The sequence below is a fragment of the Scardinius erythrophthalmus genome (assembly GCF_964197995.2).
Source record: "Scardinius erythrophthalmus genome assembly, chromosome: 2".
Classification (NCBI taxonomy): domain Eukaryota; kingdom Metazoa; phylum Chordata; class Actinopteri; order Cypriniformes; family Leuciscidae; genus Scardinius; species Scardinius erythrophthalmus.
Genome location: NC_138222.1, coordinates 10,897,607 through 10,921,623, shown reverse-complemented (window position 1 = coordinate 10,921,623; position 24,017 = coordinate 10,897,607). Strand labels below are relative to the sequence as shown.

Below are 24,017 nucleotides of genomic sequence, written 5' to 3'. Positions count from 1 at the left end.
TCACCACAAGACTAGTAATATGCGCCGACAAAGTAAATAGGGTCAATTTTGATTTCACGGGGACTTTAATAATGTATTCGGACATACTACTCTGGTGGTGCTGTTTTTCTGCATACTATGCACTAGGGAAGTATTTAATTTAGGATGCAGCGCAACTTTTACAAATCATCCAGAAATAACTATAAAGGAACTCACCACACTGCTCGTCACTGTTGTCTCCACAGTCATTGTCTCCATCACAGTACCACAGGCTGCGGATACAGTACCCATTCTGACAATGGAACTCATCTTCCTCACATTCTCGTGGTGCTGCTCAAAAACAAAAACCATACGAGACAGATGATAAATAAATGTCAGCAATGGGTTCACATAGATCAAAAATATGAACTGTTTTAACAAAACAAAGTCATTTTGTTCAGTTTAAGTAGGGCACTATGATTTCCGCAAGGTTGAAAACGTGGACTGAATCGCAGAAATTCAGAATCGCAGACTTATTTTTTTGTGAATATCACACATTTATTAAGGAGTATCACATTTTCCATGTTTTAATTTTAACAGTAACGCTCTTATGGAGCACTGTTTGCCAAAAAAAATAATATATATATAATCAATAAATAAAAGGATTAAAAGTTACATTTTCATTTAATTGCATTTTAAAATATTTAATAAAATATTTCTTATGGCCACAGTATTGTAAATAAATGTTAATACATCATTCAATATATTGAACAATTGGCTATACATGATTTTTTGAATATTAAAATGTAATTAAATAATCAATTTCAAAAGGCCCTAAAAATGTATTTTTTGTTCAAATTTTAATAAATTATTGTTAAATTGTATAAGTTTCATGACTTTAACTAGACATACTTTTGATAACTAAAATTGTATTTAACCATTAAAACCAGGCCAATCCAGAACAATTCTAATGGGAAAAAAAGGAATATGGGAAAAAATAAATGATTTCATAGGGCCCTTTATTAACTATTAAACTTGTGCTCCTCAGTGCTACAGAAAAATATAGCAACACTCTGCAGCTACACAATCCAGTGCACTGGTGGCGCTCACATCATTTTATTGACACAGCAGCATTAAAATGTGATGCTGCTTGTATTTACACCACCCACCGCGCCAGACAGATCGACACCAGACACAAGTGTATTTCTGCACCGCTGCACTTTTTCTCGCCATACAGAACAAAACAATATCAAACTGCATCAAAGTGTGTGGGGGGGGGGGAATTCTGATTGAAATACATTTCCCCCCACTCCCTGTTTAAAACATGTTTCACATTACAGTATTTTATCTTTATGTAAAATTTTTCATGTTTATTACTGAACCTTTTTATTATATTGCCCTGACAGTCTGTAGCAAAAACATACAAAAGGTCTTAATTGCACAAAACTGCTTTTCTTCAATGTGAATCAAAATACACAGCAGTCTTAAAGCAGTCTTTGTTCCATTTTTATTATATGCCACTAATTCGATCACATCATGCCATTTAAATGATAACATAAAACAAAAGGACAGACAGAAGCCGAGAGAGAGATACTGAATGTAAGAGATAAGGCAGACATAGAGCAGTGTGGTGGAAAAGAGTCTCACTGTACAAAGCATGTCAATGAAAAATTCATGGAAAGCTTATGGCAGACAGACCCCCCATCATGAGAAGAGCCTCAAGAGTACAGCGCTGAGAAATATGGGTCAGATGCAAAGATGCTTCTGTTTTTCTCTCTCTGCCTCACACTCACAGATAGACATACTGTTCCTTTATACACACATACACGCATACATACAGCTGCTGCTTGAACTGAGGTGTCAAATCTAAAGATTGTCAAAACGCCATTTATTGTTTGACTTTCGTGATAAAATGGAAATAATTTGAAAGCTGAGACTTTGTTTCTTATCAGAAGTAACAACGCTCTTATTATTGGGTGGGAAGTGCGCTACAAATAATGTGTGGTGTAGGGAAAAACAGTGGACCTGGCAACCCACATCATTTGGGCTGCATTTACACTGCAAGTCTTAATGCACAGATCTGATTCTCTGTTTACACTCACTTTAGACAGGTGGGTCTCCGAAATCAGTGTTTACATTAATTCCCCGCTCAATATGATTTTCGGTGATCGTTTTACTGTCCACATGGTACACCCTGGTTTTTAATGGCCGTGCTATTAAAATGATTTATATCATTCATGTTGGGTGGTCATGATTATTTTCCAGCATGGACAAGATAACAGCTGTCATGACTCATGAATGTTTTGCAGCGCAAAATCTGACGGAACAGAGATATAGTCCGGAAATAATTTTCGTTTATCTGCAGCTCAGATCTAGAATTCTGAAGTGAAATAAAGTAGCCCTGTAATATTTTTTTTTTTTTTGAATGAATTAACCAGAGAGAGACAGCGAGCGAGAGAGATAGAGAGAGTGCCCACACGTACGCGAGTAAGATAACCAATAATGAAGCTTGTTGCTTTAATTGCAGCGAAGTTATCACCTCATTGCTGAGAAATATAATGTAGCTTTCAGTAGTGAAGCTGTTTTATTTATAAAAGTCACGGGCAGCTCCTGAATAAAAACCAGCTCCTGAATATTTCTGTGTTCGCACAATTTCTTTTCTTTACAAAGATAAATATAAAGTTCCCACCTCAATAAAAAAGGCACGTCTGTCTCATAATACAACATTAAAAAGCTATCTTTGTGAATAAATGTGTCGTCCTCGCCTTGTAGTGGCTTGGAATTCAAAGGGGAATGGGATATGCGTGTTTAGACGGAGGTCAGATGTCCAGATATCGGATATGTATCTGATTTAAAAACACATTTGGAAGTGGTTCAGATCGTATAAGAAAAAAAAAAATCGGATCTCGTGCAGATTTCTGTGTTTACACGTGTGCGACACATTCCGATCTGTGTCAGATGTGAGTAAAAGATCGGATTTTTTGTTTCAGTGTAAATGCAGCCTTATGATGTAGGAAAAAAAAAAAAAATCACACTGGTTTCCCCGCTCGCAGCAACTTTCATTTTTACCACAGATATTTTGCGCCAATTTCCCAGAATGTGAAGATTTTGTTCTCTTGAACACGTGGGATGGAAAACGCTGATTTAGTTGCAAAATTAATCCAATTTTCCAAGTTAAATTCCCTAATTTGAATGGAAACATAATTGTGACCATCTTTGAACTTCAAAAGGAAACAAAGGTCTCATAAAATAATTATAGTATAATTATTTTATGATAGTACTGCTGCTCTCATGCACTCATGAATGAACACAGGAGGGGACATGCTGAGGTCAAGATCACTAAATAATAAATGTCCTTTCAGTTTGTTTCTCACCAAAATCATGTGCTTTCAGAACACTAGAATATACAGCATGAGGTCTAAATCATTTTTATTTTTCCAAGCGTTCTCTTTTTGTGCCCCACAGAAGAAAGAAGATCGAAACGTTTTGAGTTGAATTGAATTGAACGTGTCTATGATTAAATGACTGAATAAAATACCCGGTAAAATATTTATTTTAACATTTTCTTGTTCTTGTTCATTGGAAGAAATACAGGGCAAAGAGAAGCTTTGTGACAAACACTCTTAACCATCCGATGCTCCTGATCTATGGGTCACACTCATACTCCTGGTTAAAAGTGGACAAACACCTCAAAAGTAACCCTTTCCCGCCAGAAAAAATATATGAAAGTAATATTTTTGTTCAATTATTTTTTTATATATATTTTGAGTTAATTTAATGGCACTAAGTAATAATAATGCAATAATTATCATAAATGTGTTTCCACAGTTTTTACAATATAATTAATCTAAATTCTAAAAACTAAATCTAAGTTTTATCATTTAGAAATAAAAGGCATATTTCCTAGCCTGATTTTAGCCTCTGATCTGAACGCTCTGTTTGAAGGGGCGTGTCTGCTGTGAGACTTCAGTGTAAACGCCCACTGCTGTGATTGGCTGACATGCTTGCATATGAAATATCTCACATTACATGTGGAAATCTCTCGAAAACTTTTACTATTACAGCTATCGGGATTAACGAATCGTGAGAATTTTTTTTTAAGTATTTAGATCTATTCCCATCACATAAAAGGTTGCAGTGATGAGCATTGAGCAGATGACAGCCTGTTGATCGCGTGAATGAAGATCTTATCATTGCAACACAGTTTCTGCACTCTCACTAATGCTTTCACCAATGCAAACATGAGGTAAGTACAGTAACAGCTTCGTTGTGCAGCGTAACAGCGTCATTGATTTCATAACGAGTTTTGGCAAGTGTCCAGATAAACTCGCGCTGTGTGATTGACAGCTTGGGCCTTGGAAAAGGATTGTTCTTTGATTGCTTTCTGTATATATATTAATCACAGTTTAAGTACGATTATTTTTCATCCTACTAAGAGAAACGATGTGAAGTTGATATTTTAGTCACTGGCTTGATTTACTGATGCATAAACAGTATTGAACGATTTTGAGAAAGATTATCTGTCTGAACTTTAACAATTACACATCAGAAATTCACATAACCCACTGGTTCTTCAGAGGCTCGGATGAAGGAACTAAAAAAATACTTTTGTGTTCAACTGACATGCTTCGCTCGTTTGCAAGCCATGATGTCTCTCGAGGAAAACCCAATATCGCGCTCGCGTAGCTCGTTTTCTCATGGGCGGGCAAAATTCTCTTTGCGGGCAAAGCAGAGAAAGGGGAGGTAACCTTTCCCCTTATGACGACTTAAAGGGATAGTTCACCCAAAAATGAAAATTCTGTCATCAACTACTCTCCCTCAAGTTGTTCCAAACCTGTATGATTTCCTTTCTTCTGCTAAACACAAAAGAAGATATTTTAAAGAAGGTTGGTAATTAAACAGTATTTTTTTTTCTACTATGGAAGTCAACGGAGTCCATCAGTCGTCTGGTTTCCGACTTTCTTCAAAATATCTTCTTTTGTGTTCAGCAGAAGAAAGAAAGTCATACAGGTTTGGAACAACTTGAGGGAGAGTAAATGATGACAGAATTTTCATTTTTGGGTGAACTATCCCTATAAGGGTAAGATTTCTTGATTCGCCCCTCTGAGCTTTCATTTTCTCAAAAATACCCAGGGCTTGGTTTACACCCATCATAACGTCTAGCTACTGGGGGACCATAGGCAGGCTAGGGAAACTCATATTAAGGTTAAAAAACCTCATAAAGTGAAATTTTCATGGAATGGGACCTTTAACACCTTTATTGCTTTGTGCTATTTTGAATTGAAGATTGTAATGCCAAACTTTATTTTATTATTTTCCATTAATTTCTCCGGAGGTCATTTTTAACCGAGAGGAGTATAGTTTTCTTTTTTATGACCATTTAACCTTTTTGAATTATGTCCACAATTTTTGTGAGTGTGTGTTCACATAGCAAGTGCCACAAAAGTCACCAAATGTCATACATACCATTCCAATGAAATAAAATATTTTTGTAAAAAATGTAAAGGTAAAATTATTTGTTCAAAATTTAAGCATGCCATTTTAAATGAATAAAATATAAAATGTAAAACGTAGAATTGCAGTTCAGCACAGCATAACTGCATCAGTTTTGGAAAGAACAAACACCACCACCAAACAATAAATGTATTATCTTTAAACTATATATATAAAAAAAGGGATAAATTTACTCACGACAGTCTTGTTCATCGGAGTCATCCTCACAGTCATTGTCTCCATCACATAACCATGAGCGTCGGATGCATTTTCCATTGTCGCAGTGAAAGTCTAGTGGCGAGCACGTGGGCAAAACTGAAGAAATGAGATCAAATTAAGAACAATTAAAAAAGGCAAAAACAGATTTCAACTTCTGATATTTTGAATGATAAATAATCCTAAATTATGAAAATATTAATATTACTAGCTATAATCGTTGTTAATTTAAGAATGTATAATACATTCGTTCATGAATTGGACTGATCCGACTACATCTGTTCTCGAGTCAACAACTCACTGATTCAAATGATTCGGTCAAAGCGAGTCTCCAGTTAACAGTTCACTGAATTCATAAGTCTGACTCAAAATGAGCCAAAAACGGGAGATCCTTGGAGCTTGAGAGCGTGTGCGACTGATGATGGTGCGAAAAGTAGGTTATTAATGCAGAATTTTAGGATTAATTCTAGTAAATGTCAGTTTGCTTGTGAAATAAATCTGCTGTAAAAGGGTGAGCTGCTAAACCCATTGAATGAAATGCTTGAATGTGGTTATGTCCACATTTGGGGTTTTAAATAAAACAATCATATTAAAATTACGCAAATTAATGCCCAAGCATCTTCCATGCAGCTGTAGAAGTTTCAAATTATGTAAAACTAGTATGTTTGCTTAGCTTTCTATTAAAATGTTAACACTTTTTGCTAGGGCTGAACGATATTCTGTTTTAACATCGACATCGCGATGTGCGAATGAGCGATAGTCACATCGCCGGAACATGCGATGTGAAGGGTAACGTTAGTAACCATAGTGTAAGAGAACGGTAGCACACAGTAAACACGAGTTTGTTGTATGGCTTTTTGCTGGGGTGACATACGCGTTCGGCGTGCCTGCACAGTGATTGGTTCGCTGTGCCGCGCTCACCGCTCACAGCCAACATTCAATGGCAATCCTATAGCTAAAAATGCGCGACGAAGAGGATCCGCCGCAAAAAAGTCAAAATCAGCTATTTAGGACTACTACTAGCCTATTTCGTCTACAAAAAGGAGGATGTTGACCAAAAAGAGGTAGGCTACTTTGCTGAAGTATTATAAAGTTGTGGATGGTTGTCTTTTTTAAAAAAAAATCGTTTATTTTGCGTGTTCGCATTTATGAGGAAAAAACAATGTTACGTGACATTACGGACGCGACCGTTATGAAAACCGCACTAAAAGACTGCTTTAAAACTTTAACAGAGACCTCAAACAGAAATCACAAAGCCTTTCTTTAAAACGAATTTCGTTTTGTATTAATTGTATCTTAATTTTAATCAGTATTTCATTATACAATTTCCTGGATTTAGCCTAGGCTAATAAATAAAAATTAAATATAGCAGCCAGCGGCTGAACTGGAGATTAAGCTATCATCCTTTAACCGAAACTAAGCATAAAAGGTAGCCTACTCGCCTCACACACCTAAAAATAATAATAATAGTAAAAAAAATAGAAATATAACTATTATGTACAGAAATCTCTACTTTTAAACAGAACCATTAAAAAAAAAAAATCTGTATGAAAAGAGCATTTCTCCCGATCACTGCTGCGAAGATCGCGAGTCAGTATTGTCAACAGAAAACACTTGTTTATTAATAAACAATTAAAATGTCTCATTGTAATATTTTACATATTATTAATCATTACTTTTGCTGGTTCTAGGTGCCGTTTACATGAACGCGTCACTGAATCAGCACAGAAAACAATTTTTCGGGTCCAAGAACGTTAGGTCCTGTGTAGAACGTTCACCGAATTCTGAGAGAAATATGTTTCTGGAATAAAATATTAAGTGGCCTTTTTGTTACTTGTAATGAAGCTTGCTTATAGTGAAATTATTAATAACATGGAATGGTAATTATTGACTTTAGCCTGGATTGATGGCTCGCAATATCGCGATATATATCGTTGCCAAAAAAAATATCGCAATGTAATTTTTTTCCAATATCGTGCAGCCCTACTTTTTGCCCAGTGTGACGTCTGTTTTGTATTGTGTGTTTATATTTGTCAACACATTTTCCCCCCTCATTTTAAATACCATAGTATATTTTGTTCTTTTCACTTGTTTGCACACTTGAATGAGCAGTAATTATCAGCAGTAGATGTCAGCGTGTACCATGTCAGTGTGTACTGTGTGTTTGTGTACACACGGTATACAAACAGTTAACACTCCAGAAAAAAAAGGGCCAAGCCAAAAATGGCAAAATATTGGTCTAAACCATTTTAATCACAAATCACTGGTCAGGAAATTAGCAAGAATTGCACAAATACTGTAGCTAAAGTAGCTTAGGCATGGAATAGCCTTCCTCAACTTGCAGACAGCTTTTTACTGGTAGATGTTAATGGCTTCAAAGAGTTTGAGTAGTTGAAAAATGTCTCCCAGTTCGTTTGAGTTTTATATCAGACCAAATACTCACTATCAAATCTGGACTTTGACCAAGGCCAAAACATGAGCCTTATGGACTTGTTCTCAAGCCGCCACTTGGTTGTATTTGCAATTTGGCCAAAAGCATTTTCTTGTTGAAGAACAACATCTGATCATTCCGGTTTAGGCAACTTTTCATTTGTGGGAAGCAAGCCATTCTGGGTTATTCTCGTACTCCAAAGCATTAAATGATTTTCACAGTGAAGAAGCTCACCAATAGCAAAAGCTAAAAAGGCTCCCCACACAATGACACTTCCTCCATGCTTCACTGTGGTAGAGATCCATTTATTATAATATTTCTCACCAGATTTTCTAACACACGACTCTGGAGCATCACCATGCAACTCGTGTTTCATTGTGATTCATCATCACTCCACAGACATCTGGCAAAAATCTTCATTCTGGCTTTGATGTTTTTCTGAGACATCAGTGGCTTTTTACTTGAATTTAGCTAATTTCCTGACCAATAATATGTGGTTAAGACAATTAAAAAGCTTGGCGTTTAGCCATTTTTTGTTGCTTTTTTGCCCAGGAGTGTGTGTATAAAACAACCTGTACAGAAACCGTATATCTATATGCGTATATGTCCATTGAAATGTGTGTGCATGGTTATTTTACGCATGTCTGTGTGTGCCGTGTAGAAAGCTCTTCAGTCTTGTTCCTCATTAGGAATATGGAGGAAGAGACTCCTGAGTCTTTGTATTTTCAGGCTACAGTAGACTTTGCCTGAACGCAGCATTGATAAGAGGCCATTGTTAGGATGGTGAGGGTCTTTAATGATTTTCCTGGTGATTGTCCTGAACCTCCTGGAGTAAGTGTCCTGATGTGAGGGTAGAAGACCTCTATGGCCCTGTAAAGAGTGACACGCTCAGCTGAGCACATCACCCTCCACAGCGTCATTCAGCCCTGTCAGCTGCAGTTTGTGAACCAGGCATTGGTTTTTCTATTGTGCTGTTGTAGAATGATGTCAGGGCCATCCTGAATTTTGCCTTTTGTGCCCCACTGTGGAACATTCCTTGTGAAAAAGAAGTGTCCTTAATTGTATTGAATGTGCACTTGTTGTACACTTAAGTATATTTTTAATAAACTGTACTTGCAAATAACAAGAAATAAAAGGCCACTTAAGTGCACTTAAAGAGTGTACACTTTCATGACTTTCACTTAAACACACTTTTAAATAATGAACTTTGTAATAATGTCAAATGAAAGATTTTAATAATTTTTTGTTGTGTTTTAAAGAGCACTTATTTTGGTGTTGACTAACATACTAAAACACATTTGATTCTAATTTTGAACTGTTTTGTTTTATATTCAAAATTGCATTTAAATTTAATATATTTTAAATATACTAAATTGCAATTTCATCATTACAAAACATATATGTTTTAAATATAAATTACATTCAAGTATTCTTTAGTTTACCATAAATCGCCATATTTCAAAGACAACCAAAGTAATTATGAAATTAGATATACTTAAGTCCTACTTAAGTGTCAAAAAACCCTCTAATGTTCAGCTAATTGCTTTTAATATAAATTTAACATACAATAAATGTATGTATGACTTTCATGTCAAGTGTCCGAAAACCTTCCATTCAGTTCACACTAAGTAGGCCATATTCTTTTGAAGTATATTATTTCGTTAATAAGTACTCTTTATAAAAAGTATACTATCTTTTCCTCAAGGGTTGTATATACATGCTAGACAAAGCTGAGCAACAACTGCATTATGTAGATCTGTTTGTCATATTTCACAAAAATATTGACTTGATTTGACATGATTTCAGTCATGCTAAAGTATTTACATGACATTTTAAAAAGACAAATGATGGTTTTAGTCTGACAGAAATTGACTTTTAAAGTGCATGTAAATGCACTTTGTGATGTACAATCAATTTCAATTGTATTCAATTTGTGCAATTCAATTGTACAATCAATTTTAATTGATTGTAGATAAATTCTCACTTAATCCTTGTGCTCCTTTGTTCTCTGTTTAAAACAATCACGTCACTGTTTTAAGGACTGAGAAATCACAACAAGCTGAAATTTGCAAATGATTTAGACTGAATCGCAAACCAAATCAGAACAAGTTTGCAAACCCGTTTGACTAATAAATGGAAAAATCATTTGAAGTGTGCTCAATTCTACAACAATTGAAAAAAGATATTCCAGCAAACATATACATGTACACTACCTTTCAAAATAACCTTTGTAGTCAAAGCAAAGCACTGAATAACAATTTTACCTTTGAATAAATGTGTGTGTATTTGTTTTATGTTATTATATGATTATGTTATTGCATTCTCATGACCGTGCGTGGTAAAAGACTCACTGCAGCTGTCTTCATCACTGTGATCTCCGCAGTCATTGTCCCCGTCACACTGCCACTGCGCCGGAATGCATGTGCACTCGCCAAATGCACTGACCGCACAAGTGAAGTGATTTCTCCCACAGGAGCATTCGGCAGCACTTAAAACACCTGCGAAATACACAAACATATGAAGTCAGCTACTAAAGAGAATTTACTTCATTAGTCAGAAAATGTGAGTTGAGAAAAGATTGTGCAGATTCAATGTGGGATATTCTATATATTTTTTGTATCTTCGGTAACACTATACTTAAAGCCTTTCTATATAATCAGGACTTGACATTAACTTTTTTTTTTTTCAGCCACTGTGGCTAGTGGTTTTCCAAAGTTACTAGCCACTCTGCATTTTCACTGGCCACAATTTGACCGATACCATGGAGCAAAATACAGCCATATAGACATTTTTAATATCTCATAATTAGGCGGCAGGTATATTAGGCTGCTGTCACTTTAACACCTGGTGCATGGATCCAATACACTGATACACGTGTTTTCTTTCTCAAGACCTAAAAAAAACATATCACAACATTTATTTCCATCAAGAGGCGCATCAATTTTCTTGTATTGACAATGCAAGAGTCAAGCCCTCTGTTAAGTCTCCTTCAGCACATCCCAAAGACTTTCACTGAATTTAAGGCCTGGACTCAAAGGTGCCAGTTCATGTGTGACAATTATTCTTCATGCTCCCGCCTAACTTTTCTTTCACAATTTTCTAATAAATCTTCACATTGTCATCCTGGAATATGGTCATGATGTGTCTTCCTACATTGTTGTTTAAGAAATACAATACAGATGCAATACAAGTGTGTACAGCTTTCAACGCCAAGGTCATGGGTTCGATTCCCAGGGAAAGCAAGAACCGATAAGAATGTAAAATGCGTGCCTTGAAATGCAATGTAAGCCGCTTTGGATAAAACCGTCTGCTAAATGCATAAATGTAAATGAAAAGCTACACACTGAATCAATCAAAGACAGAAATAAGAATTGTACTGTTTTATTTAAAAGTACTTCAAGGGTCTGAATTACACATTTAATTCTAAATATTAAACAATTAAACACTTAGTTCCAAACTTTTTGTCAATACAACAGTTATGTAATTAGTTATATTAAAATGTGGGAGGAGTCCCAGAGTTGAAAGTCTGTGTCTGTAAAGATAAATTAGAACATGCTGTGATAACTGCACTGTAATGCATCCATCCAGCAACAAATAATAATCCCAATTATCTTCACAAAACACATCATTTTTCTTTTCCATTCAATTCAAAACTGACGTCCTCTTGGTCTCTCACTGTCTAGCTGTCAGTCTGGGATCTGAAGCTCAAGAAAATGCAGAGGATTCACCAGGCACAAACAGCAGATCATTATCCTGTCTTAATCTCTGATTGCATCTATCTATCAAGAGAATGCAAAGAATGTTTGTGAGAATCACCACTGGCTTACGTTCCCAAAATCACATGAGGCAAATTATTTAACAGAATAAAGGTGACCCTTGTAATGTCACAGACAAAATAAACACTTTAATACAATACGGTGAATACAAGTTCATCCAACTTGTTCCAACTAAAATGACTATTACACTACTACTACTCTCAATAATGTGCTTCAACGCTTGCAATTTCTTCAAAACACAATCATTCAAGGAAGTGCCTTTAAATAACCATTCCAGCCCACCTCCCTTCCTTCAAGTATGTGGTTCATGATGAATGTTTCATGCAAATAATGTACTCAGACCAATTGCATCTATTTGTTCCTCTGCTTCATCTCACTGTATTAAATCTGCTTGCTTTGGACAGGATTATAAGAGAGTGACTGAGTGAAAAAAAAGTGTAGGGAATCAAGTAGTGAACTTGGCATGTAGAAGCACATGGTTCTGTGTTCCTTTTTGGCAAGCTTGAATAATTACAGCCCTTCTCTTGTGGGAGATCAAGTTATATATGCCATGTTTAGTCACTAAATGGAGCAAGACATTCATCATGTATGCTTTAAAGACTTGCCATTTCTCTTTCAAAGTCAAAAACTCCTTAATATCTTTAAAAACAGAGTAAACAACATCACTGATAAAATCTAAATATATTTTATATACATAGTACCAAAGCAATTTGGGCGCTTGTAATAATATTTTAAAAGATTGCTGAAGCAGACTTTAAATCACAACATTTGTACAAAAACACATTTATTATTTAAGGTGCAGTATGCGATTTTTCAGAAAAAGTTGGCATTTGAAATCAACCCAAACTCCTCCCTTCCTTGCTCTGCCCCAAAAATGCACAAACCTGCAATGCAATAGTGCATATCTCTTTATCATAGCTGAAGATGAAAGGAAAGAACAAAAAATGAACAACAAGCAAGAGTTCACAAGAGCACACGAGCTCCAGACAAACAATGACACTCAAAACGGTCCTATTACTGTAGCTAACATTACAACACCAGCATATCTTGGTTCTGTGAAACATAATAGCAAAACCAATGTTACTCACGTATGGAGCAGAAACAACCAAATCTCGGCATCCGTATTCAGGCCTTCCCGCTTCTGTCTCTCCAGCGCTGGAAAGCTTTTCTAATATTAACGCGGGTCCTAAAGCTCTTGTCTGATCATAACCCTTCTTTTTCCAGTGACATTCCTCTGACCTTTTCATTATTGTAATGTCTCTCAGCCATCTCTCTTTCTACAGTCCTTCTTCAAATCTTCCTCTTGCTCACTCGCTCTCATCATGAGTGGACACGCCCCCTATGCTAATTAGCTACAAGTGTGTTGTGGAGCTCGGTCCCGATCCACTTTCAACAGCGTATCTCAGAGGTGGAAATTAAAAGCAATGAAGTTGTGCAAAAGTGTACCCACATATGCATGTCCTAAAAAAAAGTTATTTATGAATGTCCTTATTTTAGCTCAAAGAAGCTGAACGGGTAAAAATGTCTTTCTGTGAGTGAACATTTACATCCATGCATGCATACATATTTGGGCACTAAGAAATTAGCAACTTAGACATTTTTTGTCATAGTTTATAAGAGAGCTAAAATAGATTTTAAAATCACAACATTTCCACAAAAATACATTTATTAGGTTTTAAATTATAAAACACTTAAATATATTAATTTAGTAGCATGCTTTTATCCGTTGCAATGCATTCAAGTTATTCATTTATCAGTATGACAAAATGACAACAATTAAATGAATTTAGACAAACATTCTAAAACAAATCAAATTGAATGCAATGAAATGAAATTTATACTTGAAGTGTGCCTTAATTGCCCAAATATATATTTGTGGATACTGTTTTTCAGATCCATTGTAAGTCATTTTGAATAATTGATAAATGCAACAAATGCTTTTAAATCAATTAATTATGCTGCCTTTATTTAAAAAAAAAAAAAAAAAAAATCCTGTGCTTAAATCCCAGCAAGCAACAATGGCATGAATTGTCCAGATCCACTGATTTAGAGTCATCTTATAGCATTTCAGTAATAATTATGGTTTAGATTTGACTAAAACCAGTGGTTATGGGTATCTTTATGCCAAAGCAGAAACCTGAAATAAACAGGTTAAGTGGGAGGATTCCCTGAATTCTTTGTCAATCTAAGATCATACCAACTAAATGCTTAATCATGAAAGAATGTTGTACTGCAGATTAGAAGACTGACTGATGTGAATATTAGGGTGGAAGTTAAAAGCAATGAAGTTGTGCAAAGGTGCACCCACATATGCATGTCCTAAAATTTCCTTATTTTTGCTCAAAACAGATAAATATAGCAAAGCTGAGGAGACCAATTAAGTGAGATCACTTATACAATAAAAGAGAAGCAGATTAGTCTGTACTCAAATTATCCAAAACATCATCTTTTCATTTTCCAGCTTTCCATCTCAATTCCTCCCTTCCATTTGCTGAAAACCCCTCACATCTGGAATCTCTTCTCTTCCCCCCTGTGGCATTGGTTGCTCTCCGTTACAGACACTGGCAACAAAAAATGCCAATACCTCAGTGTGTGTGCATGTGTAACTGCCGTTCTCTCTAATTTCTATACTGTAAAATTACCCTTCAACCACAAAGATATATCAACATGTCTTTCCAGAAAGCTGTCAGACTTCTAAGCTTAACCCCTCAAATGCGAAAAAAAGACACAGCTGTGGATGTATGAACGGGAGCCACCCTTTCAGCAAGAAAAGAAAGATTTTACATTAAAAAAGTTCAACATTAATGAAAGATTTGTTTATAACAGTTCAGCAGAACTGCAAGCTGGTTAATCTATTCACTGTGTTATAAATGGAACAAATGGAATATATATTTTGTTCATTTCAAAAGAGTGGAAAAAAATTCAGAGCTAAAAGAGTGAAAACATTTTTTGAAACTGGAGTCAAAATGTCCAAACCATAAAATAAAAATAATAATTTTCATTACTTGAAAAACTAGTTTCCAAGACAACATTTCTCATTTTCATTTAGTTTAAGTTGAAGTAAAATAAACAAACTCAAAAATATATAGACAAAAATGACTAAAACTTTTAAATCAAGATGGAAACAGATAATATATATAATATAATATAAAATCATCAATAAATCATTAATAAAAACTATAATTATACATCAATAAAATAACACTGGTAGCCTACAACTGATCTGTGTTTTAACATAAAACATCAAACCTTATGTGATAAAGTTGATTTGATTAGTCATAAAGAGTATGATATTGTGAGGTACTTGGCAATAATTAGAAATAAAAAAACATTTTAAACAAATTTTATCATCTACACATTCAAACATAGTGAATTAAGAATTCAAGTTTGAACGCGCATCCTCGCGACCCTACAGAACAAGCATTTTGGAGAATGGGTAGAAAAAGCCAAATGTTTTCCTCCAGACAAATGTGCAAATTGGAGACGACAATATAAATCAGTCACAATACAATAAAGAAAAACAAAAGCACAAAATAAGTTAACATTGCTGGACAGTTTTCCACTCAACTGAACAGATAGAAATCTCCTTCTGTAAGTGAACATTAATTCATTTACTTCCGTGCCCTTCTTACTGAACCGAGAAGGATGTTCACACTTCACAATGTTTCTTAAAGGTTGGGGAAAAAGATAACCTGAACTGGCTTTTGGCTTTAAAGTTTAAAATATCTGCCACACAACTGTACAATAACCCCTTTTTTAAAACCCCATAGAAAAAAGAAAAAAAAGAAAAATGGAAAGAGACATTTGTCTGAGATTTAAACCAAGGGTATCCTATTGCAGATGCCAAGTTTAGAGTTTAAGCTTTGAATGATGAGGTACAGTAAAGGGGAAAGATATGATGTATTTAGAGGGTTAAAAAAAAAGAAAGGGAAAAGGACTGGAAAAGAAAAATAGGGCTTGTCGCTGAGTGTCGGTTCTTTTCCATCAGTCAGCCATTTTTAATGAACTTGGCTGTTCTAGCCTGCATTTGAGGCAGAGCTGAGAGTCAGTGGGCTGAAGGAATGGGAAAGGGGGAAGTGTAACGGTGGCATGAACGTGAAAGGAGAGGAAAGGAGTTCAAAATTCAGCATTAGTATCCTCGACTCGGTTTGGACAACTATAGTGTAAGAGGGAAAGGTGCCCTCCTCAAGAACAGTGTGCATTTACTTTTAAATTGTAACATGTTTAGACATATGTTTGGCATGTGCAGGATGATTCTGCAAACAGCTAATGTATGTTATAGGGGAAATAAACAGAAACATGGCTTGTCATTGCACAAAATGTACTGAAAACACCTGAAATGCTCTGTGAAGACTGAGTGATTCCAGACAACTTGCGTGAAATTTTATAAATACAAAATTTGACATTACGAAAAAAACTGAGCACTGAAAAAAAAAAAATGGTGCAGGATTTACTTTGAAATAATTTTCACTCAGAAACTGCCAGTAAAGTCACAAAGACATTAAATGGCACACAATACATTGAATGAAACATGAAATTTTGAAGTAGAAATACTGAAATAGTATTGTAAAACGCTGTTTAAAAGATTTTTCAAGTTGTAAGTAAAACAGAGTATATGAATTAATTAAAATTTCAGTGAAAATGAAGATGATGATAGGGCAAGTAAAATATCAGATTTACATAGATTATTGAGTTCTACAAGAAAAGACAATTTCAGTCTCTCTACTTCAAACCTAGTCACATGACACTTGGTCAGGACCCCTAGCAATAGTTTTTAACATACAAGGTATGCCTTTAGAGCCATTTTAAAAGTAGAAATGATTTCATAAATATGAGGCAAAAAAATAAAAAGTGTGCATACATTCACAACTGATTAAAAAAAAATGTTGGTGTGTTTTTCCATTTGTTCCTCTGACCCTAATTCAAAATGGATTTGTGCAGAATAAGGAATCCGCTGTTGTGTTCAGACGCGAGTCCTATCTCTTCACAAAGAACCACAGAATTGTTGGCAGTTGAAGGGGAGACAAACTGTCATTGTTCTTCCCAAGATTTCTTCAAATGTAGTATAACCTAAGAATTGCCTCTTTTGTAAAGCAGACTATTTGTCTATTTCATAGCAGTTAATAGTTACTCAGTCTCAATTTGGAAGAGGAATCCCTAATATCTTGGATCGTTTTACAGTCAGCTGAAACCATTTGCAACAGTGTAAAACCACTATGAGCAAGGGTAAGCTTTTAAAACATTTGAGTTCATTTGTCATGCAAAATCAGTAGTGCCGCACTTAAATTGTCCTCTAGGGAAGAATAAAGAAGACAGGAGATTAAAAGGAGACTAATACGACTAATTATATGTCAAGGTATATATTAACAAAAAAAATATGCTCATAAATGTGACTATGACATTGTAAAAATAAAAATATTTTAATAATTCACCATGGCATTCAAAAGTATTACTTCAGTGTTATCCTAATCTCCCATAGTAGTACTACAGATTACTATTGGTAACATTTCAATAGATTATAGGCTACAATAGTTATGTTTAACTAATACATTTTAGTCCTTTTCATTTATGTTTTAAGTAGATCTCTATATTATGACACCTACACTAATACTACTACCATGAGCATAAAATATTGATAATAATTAAGAAATATCACCACCATTTCAACTAACTTGCATTAATCTCTTCCTCTTTTGTCTCCTCATCTGGACTTCCTTTATTAATTGTCAGTGTTTGCCACATTCCTCTGATGTTCTTACTACGAAATACTTGTTTGACTCTATTCCAGTGGCACAATCACTGCTACATGCTCTTGTCTGAGCGAACAGCTCAGAAATACACCAGTGTAAAAGTAAGCCCACCCACAGAGCCTTTCACAGGACGCATGCATCAGCAAACTCTCCCTACACACACAGACAGAAACATCTCTGGATCAAGCTGATCCAAGCAGATGTAATGACTAAACAATTCCAGCGCTGAAATGATTTGTCTTGAGGCTCAAGAAGCTTGTCTGGATAACCTACAATCTTCTATAGCCAAACTTGACTATGGGCATGAAGTCTAGTACACTTTGCAGTTGGCCAAGACCAGCCCAATTAGACCATCTGACTGATTCAAAGCGAGTTGGTTTTGATTCGAACAAGCAGTTTAGGGGTGTGTTTATCTGAAATAGTCCCAATAAAATAGTACATCAGTGTTTGTTTCTAGTGTAAAACGTCCATGTTTGGTAATGCTGATCAATAGTATTGTTGATTGATTAATTAAATTAAAGTATCCCCAACTGAGCAAGCCAAAGGCAACAGTGGCAAGGAACCGAAAAACTCCATCAGGTGACCTAATGGAGAAAAAAAAACCTTGGGAGAACCCAGGCTCAGTTGGGGGCCAGTTCTCCTCTGGCGTTTATGAACTAGAGGTCGGATTTAACTGTAAGATTAAAAGTATTATATAAATGCCTGGCTGAAGAGATGCGTCTTTAATCTGGTTTTAAACTGGGAGAGCGAGTCTGAGCAACGAACAGTATCAGGAAGACTATTCCAGAGTTTTGGAGCTAAATGTGAAAATGCTCTCCCTCCTTTGGTGGATCTGGATATCCTAGGTATGACCAAACGCCTCGAATTTAGTGATCTTAAAGAGCGCAATGGATTATAAGGCGATAGAAGATCCGTTAAATAGCCTGGAGCTAAGCCGTTTAGGGCTTTATAAGTCAGTAGCAATACCTTGTAATTAATACGGGACTTTATAGGTAACCAATGTAGTGATGATAAAATTGGTGTTATGATCATATTTTCTTGATCTAGTAAGAACTCTAGCGGCGGCATTTTGGACTAACTGTAGCTTGTTTATTGAGGATGCAGGACAACCAGCTAATAAAGCATTACAGTAATCTAGTCTCGAGGTCATGAACGCATGAACTAGCTTTTCTGCATCAGAAACAGATAGCATATTACGTAGCTTAGCAATGTTTCTAAGGTGGAAAAAGGCTGTTTTTGTAACATATGAAATATGATTTTCAAAAGACAGGTCAATGAGTCAATACACTATGAATCCTTCCAAAACGTGTTTTCATCTTACCCTGATTAACTATGGTAAACTTATTAAAAGCGTTTATATTTTAGACTGGGCGGTATGTTTTTTGTGGGAAATTGTCTGTCATATACGTAAATAGAGAATAATTGCTCCTACTTTTGACGCATGTATGGTGTGGGAGTGGTATAGGTTAGTTGTCAAAAAAAGAGAGAAAGGTTGACATGGAGCACGCCGTCTCCAACCTCTGGAGAATCACCCATTTAAAAATAAAAACTCAAGTACCGAGGAGAGTCTGTAGGCGAAAAGAGAACGTGACAGAGCTCAAAATAAAATGAGAATCAACATTGGCTTGACTTTTTGTAGACGGGCATTTTTGCTTCTAAACAGATGAGTATATTGTATTTTATTGAACAGATAAATTTCCATATATAGCAGTTCATCATATATTGTGAAGGGTCAGTTCATTATGGTTGTTGTAGCTCTGTGCAGGAGTTTATTTTTAAGGTAGTACCGTGTCTATTAATGGGTGTAGCTACAGTAACGTTTTCAGCTAGAGATCCTTTCCATCTAAACTGGTTATATCTCTTAAAGTGCCCCTACTATGCTATTTTAAAGGCTCCTAATTTTGTTTTAGAGGTCTCCTGCAACAGGTTTACATGCATCAAAGGTCAAAAAACTGTTTCATTTTCACGTAATATAAACTGCACATCACCACATTGTTCAGTGATTCTCAAACGACTCGTCGGATGGATCAATCACTCTAAACCCCTTCTTTCCAAGGGCCTACTCTGCTCTGATTGGCCAGATGGCCCAGTCTGTTGTGATTGGCCTACCGCTTGCAGCGCGTGTCAGAAGCTAACTCCCATTACCGTAACTGAACGTCAGCTCCGTCCGGAGGCTTCCTAAAGCTCAGCGACTGTACACACTATAAAGACAGTGACGGTGGCGTCGATTTTAGCATACAATACAAGCGTGAGTCCGATGAAACATTGGAAGAACTAGTTATTCAACCCGAACCTCCATCGCAAGGATGACTTGAGCAGGACGTTTCTCAGTGATACGCTACGCAGTTTGAGGTACATTATGAGATGTTGCAACTGTAAATTCTCACCATCAGCATTAACAAGTGTATGCCCATCAACATGTGTATATTTGTGTATATTTCTAATTTATTGCAGTGCTTATGCGAGAACTGTATTAACTGTATCAATAACAGCGCATATGTTCGCCCAGCACTAACTTGAATGACTGATGTAATAAACGTTTTTAAAACAAATCTTTCTCCATCCTTTATCTTTACTCAAAGTAGTGAGAACGACAAGACAATCTGCATTAATAAACAGTTTTAGGTAATAGTGGCCCACAGCTGCTTAGCAGAAGTATTTCAGTACAGGGCCGGAGTGGGGCCACTTTTCAGCCCGGGAGTTTCAGGCCCAAGACCGGCCCACTTTTTCCATGGTGGAATTCCAAATTAGCACTTTTTTAAAATTGGATAAATGAAGCAACAGTTCAGCTCGTACTATTGTGTAGTTAGTATTAATACCATGGGTTAACAAATAATGTAAAGGTTAAATAATAATTCACTTAGACTTTATAAGAAGCATAAGAAGCAATTGCAACTTTTTCACACAATTCTGACGTTATATTTCGCAATTCTGACTTTATATTTCGCAATTCTGACTTTATATTTCGCAATTCTGACATTATAACACGCAATTGCTACTTTATATCACACAATTCTGACTTTATATTTCGCAATTCTGACTTTATAACACGCAATTGCGACTTTATTTCACACAATTCTGACTTTATAATTTGCAATTCTGACTTTATAACACGTTTTATGATTTTATATCACACAATTCTGACTCTATATCTGGCAGTTCTGACTTTATAAGCAATTGTGACTTTATATCACACAATTCTGACTTTATATTTCGCAATTGTGACTTTATAACACGTTTTATGACTTTATATCACACAATTCTGACTCTATATCTTGCAGTTCTGACTTTATAAGCAATTGCGACTTTATTTCAGGCAGTTCTGATTTTATATCTTGCAATTCTGACTTTATAAGAAGCAATTGCGACTTTATATCACGCAATTCTGACTCTATATCTCACAATTATTTATAACACGCAATTGCAACTTTATTTCAGGCAATTCTGACTTTATATCTCACAATTCTGACTTTTTAACACGCAATTGCGACTTTATTTCAGGCAATTCTGACTTTATATCTCGCAATTCTGAGAAAAAAAGTCAGAATTGCGAGATGTAAACTCGAGATAAAAAGTCGCAATTATCTTTTCAAATGTTTTATTCTGTGGCGGAAACAAAGCTTCCATAGCCTACCTCCTGGCCTCTTCCTCCCATCCGTCCTCCCTGACGCGTACCGTTACGGCCGGGGTGTCGTGCCGAAAAGTGATGGTCTGCCGAAAATTGATTGCATTATTTATTGCAATAAGTAGAGGCTTCAATCATTTTGTTATAAGTAGAATATTGTATTTTATGGGTTGTTTTCGACATTTGAAGGTATTTTAACAGGTAAAAAGGGCTGGATTGGTTGGTACACAGCAGGTAAAATAATGCAGAGTCATACGGATATTTGCAAAAGAGATCATGTCTTTATTTTATATATAGCTTAGCGGTAGGTCATGTTATTATAGGCTACAGTCCGTTTTCCAAATACAAACACGTATTCCATCGGCAACAACAGGCTTCTATTATTTCCTATAATGTAAATGTCATACCTGATTAAGCTATAAACTGCAAACGCTTATTTGGCCACAATTGTTATTATTATGTTAAAAGAAACGTTAAAGTATCACACAGACATACCTTTGCTATTACCACGGAGATAAACTGATGGTTATTTATTTGCACGTTATGTATGTTTAATCCAGCTGTAGACGTTAGGAGACTGGGCGCAATCAATTTTCGGCGGACCATCACTTTTCGGCACGACACCGGCCCAGCTATCAGTAGGCGCCGGCGGAGCCGCGGTAGCCTCCCTGAGAAAACGTTTTGAAAAGACGGGCTATGGACCCAACCATTTCTATAGGAGGGGAGGGGAGAACTCCCTCACATGGTACAACCCATGCTGAGTTGCGCGCTGTGGTGGCAGAATGCGGAACGTGTGTATCCTAATGTAACTAATGTGACATTGAAATGTAAAAAAAAAAATAATAATTCCTCGACCGGCCCAAAAGTGAAGCGGCCCACCGGGAATACTCCCGATTCTCCCGATTACCCACTCCGGGCCTGTTTCAGTAAGACAGTGATAATGTGAGTTAGCCGGTTAGCTGGAAACTTACTAAATATAAAACATAAAACTATTTTGAACACCCGGTAGAAAATATATACATCAATAATTATTCGAAAATAACTAATCTTCCAAAGTTTGGCAAATCTTGAATCATTTTTGGTTGCCAGAACTTAGCACATATATATGAGTTTGTGTACATTTACAGTGAGCATCACTTTGCATTGCCACAACTTTTGATTTAAAATCCTGCATCGATTTAAAGCCCGCTGCTAAGGACTATAAATGCCATTGTGCATAAAGTCAAGGCTTCTTGACTTGCATACAGTGCCAGATGTTTCATTTGTCTACATCAACCAGCAGGGAGGAATTCACCTTGAGAAGTGCAAGATGATAGCTAAACTTACAAAGAAGGTCACAGAGTTACAGGCACACACATACAAAAGTCACTGGAGATTAATGAGATTCATTTTTTTGAGTCTTGATGTTATGTCAGATGAAAGGAAAAAATATATCAGATGTTTTTCTTTATCTACACACAATGTCTTCCACTCATAACGATACTACGCACACATTTCTCAGAAATAAATTCACAGATGTGCTCAAACAGACATCTATCATGCCGGTTTCTAATCCCTCATCTGACAACACTCACTAACATCCTGTCCTTAAGGAAGAAGCAGCGGTTTTCTTCAAGGGTCACTTGTTTCCCTGTGGTACATGCCTCATCTCACAAAGACACTTTTGTTTCATTTGAACTACAGCTCATCTCTCTGCTCTGATAGGTTAGAACTGATTTCAAGAAATCCTTTTTTGCCTTCTGTTATTTGTTTCTGAAAATCTTTAACATTTACTTAGTTACCAACTTTATTAATCTTTCCTGGTTCAGATAGGGTAATAAGACTAAAAAAAGAATGTGAAATATAGTGCAGCAGCCGCAGAACCAACAGCAAAAGTGGCAGATCTGTTACTACTTAAAATGTAGCCTAACGTTCTGCATCCTCTACAGTGAATAAGAAAAGTGGTTTTAAAGCCATAGTTATAGCCATGTATAACGTAATACAATTGCTTATAGCAAAACAGTGTTGCTTTATTACCATATGATGCTATCGGCTGATATACGAAAGAAAAATACACATAGCTGCCAAATAGAATAAATAAGTTATAAATAATTATGTATTTAAGACTTGTAACCAGTATGGGCACTGCCACTGTATTGATGTTATTCCCAGACAAAAAGTAAAAATTGGTCTCCATGTACCGTGTTAATATGTTGGAAACTTCTGTATTTTTCCCAAACTTTTGTTCATCTTCGGAACACAAGATTTCTGTCCCTCCATGCAAAGTCTATGCGCCCAAAACTCTGAAGCGAGATATGAGTCAAGCGGTTCTTCTGAAGAGACACGGTTACTTTATATTATTATTAGATTTAATATAGGCTTTTATTTACATATTGATCAACAAACGTAGAGCACTCAAATATGGTAAACGGAAGCTTAAGCATGCTTGCTTGACGCGCGAGAACAAACTTCAATGGTTCTTGCGAAGCAAAGTTCAAAGACAAACAAAAGTCTTATGGGTTCAGAACGACATGAGAGTAAGTAACTGATGACAATTGTAATTTTTGGGTGAACTAGCCCTTTAATTAAATGAAAATGTGACGAAACTGAACACTGGGTTTAGTACGAGTTCTGAATAAACATATTTCACAACCTTTTTACGAACAATAGAAAACATGAATATAAATGTCTAAATCTTCCTATTTTCCTCAGCATTATCATCCAGATTTAATTTAAATCAACCACTGAGAAGGCTTTCCCATGCCAGCCCAGCAGGACATCAGAGCATG

General features: G+C 35.9%; 1 protein-coding gene across 3 annotated transcripts in view; it reads right to left on the bottom strand.

Moving 5' to 3' along the window:
* Window positions 1-24,017, bottom strand: part of lrp4 (low density lipoprotein receptor-related protein 4) — a 109,909-nt gene that overhangs the window by 58,187 nt on the left and 27,705 nt on the right. For all 3 annotated transcript variants that reach the window (XM_081391664.1, XM_081391665.1, XM_081391666.1), the window contains exons 2-4: window positions 10,450-10,596; window positions 5,650-5,766; window positions 196-309 (exon numbers count right to left, since the gene is read on the bottom strand). In XM_081391664.1, the coding sequence (XP_081247790.1) occupies window positions 196-309; window positions 5,650-5,766; window positions 10,450-10,596 (378 nt within the window). The remainder of the gene's footprint in view (window positions 1-195; window positions 310-5,649; window positions 5,767-10,449; window positions 10,597-24,017) is intronic.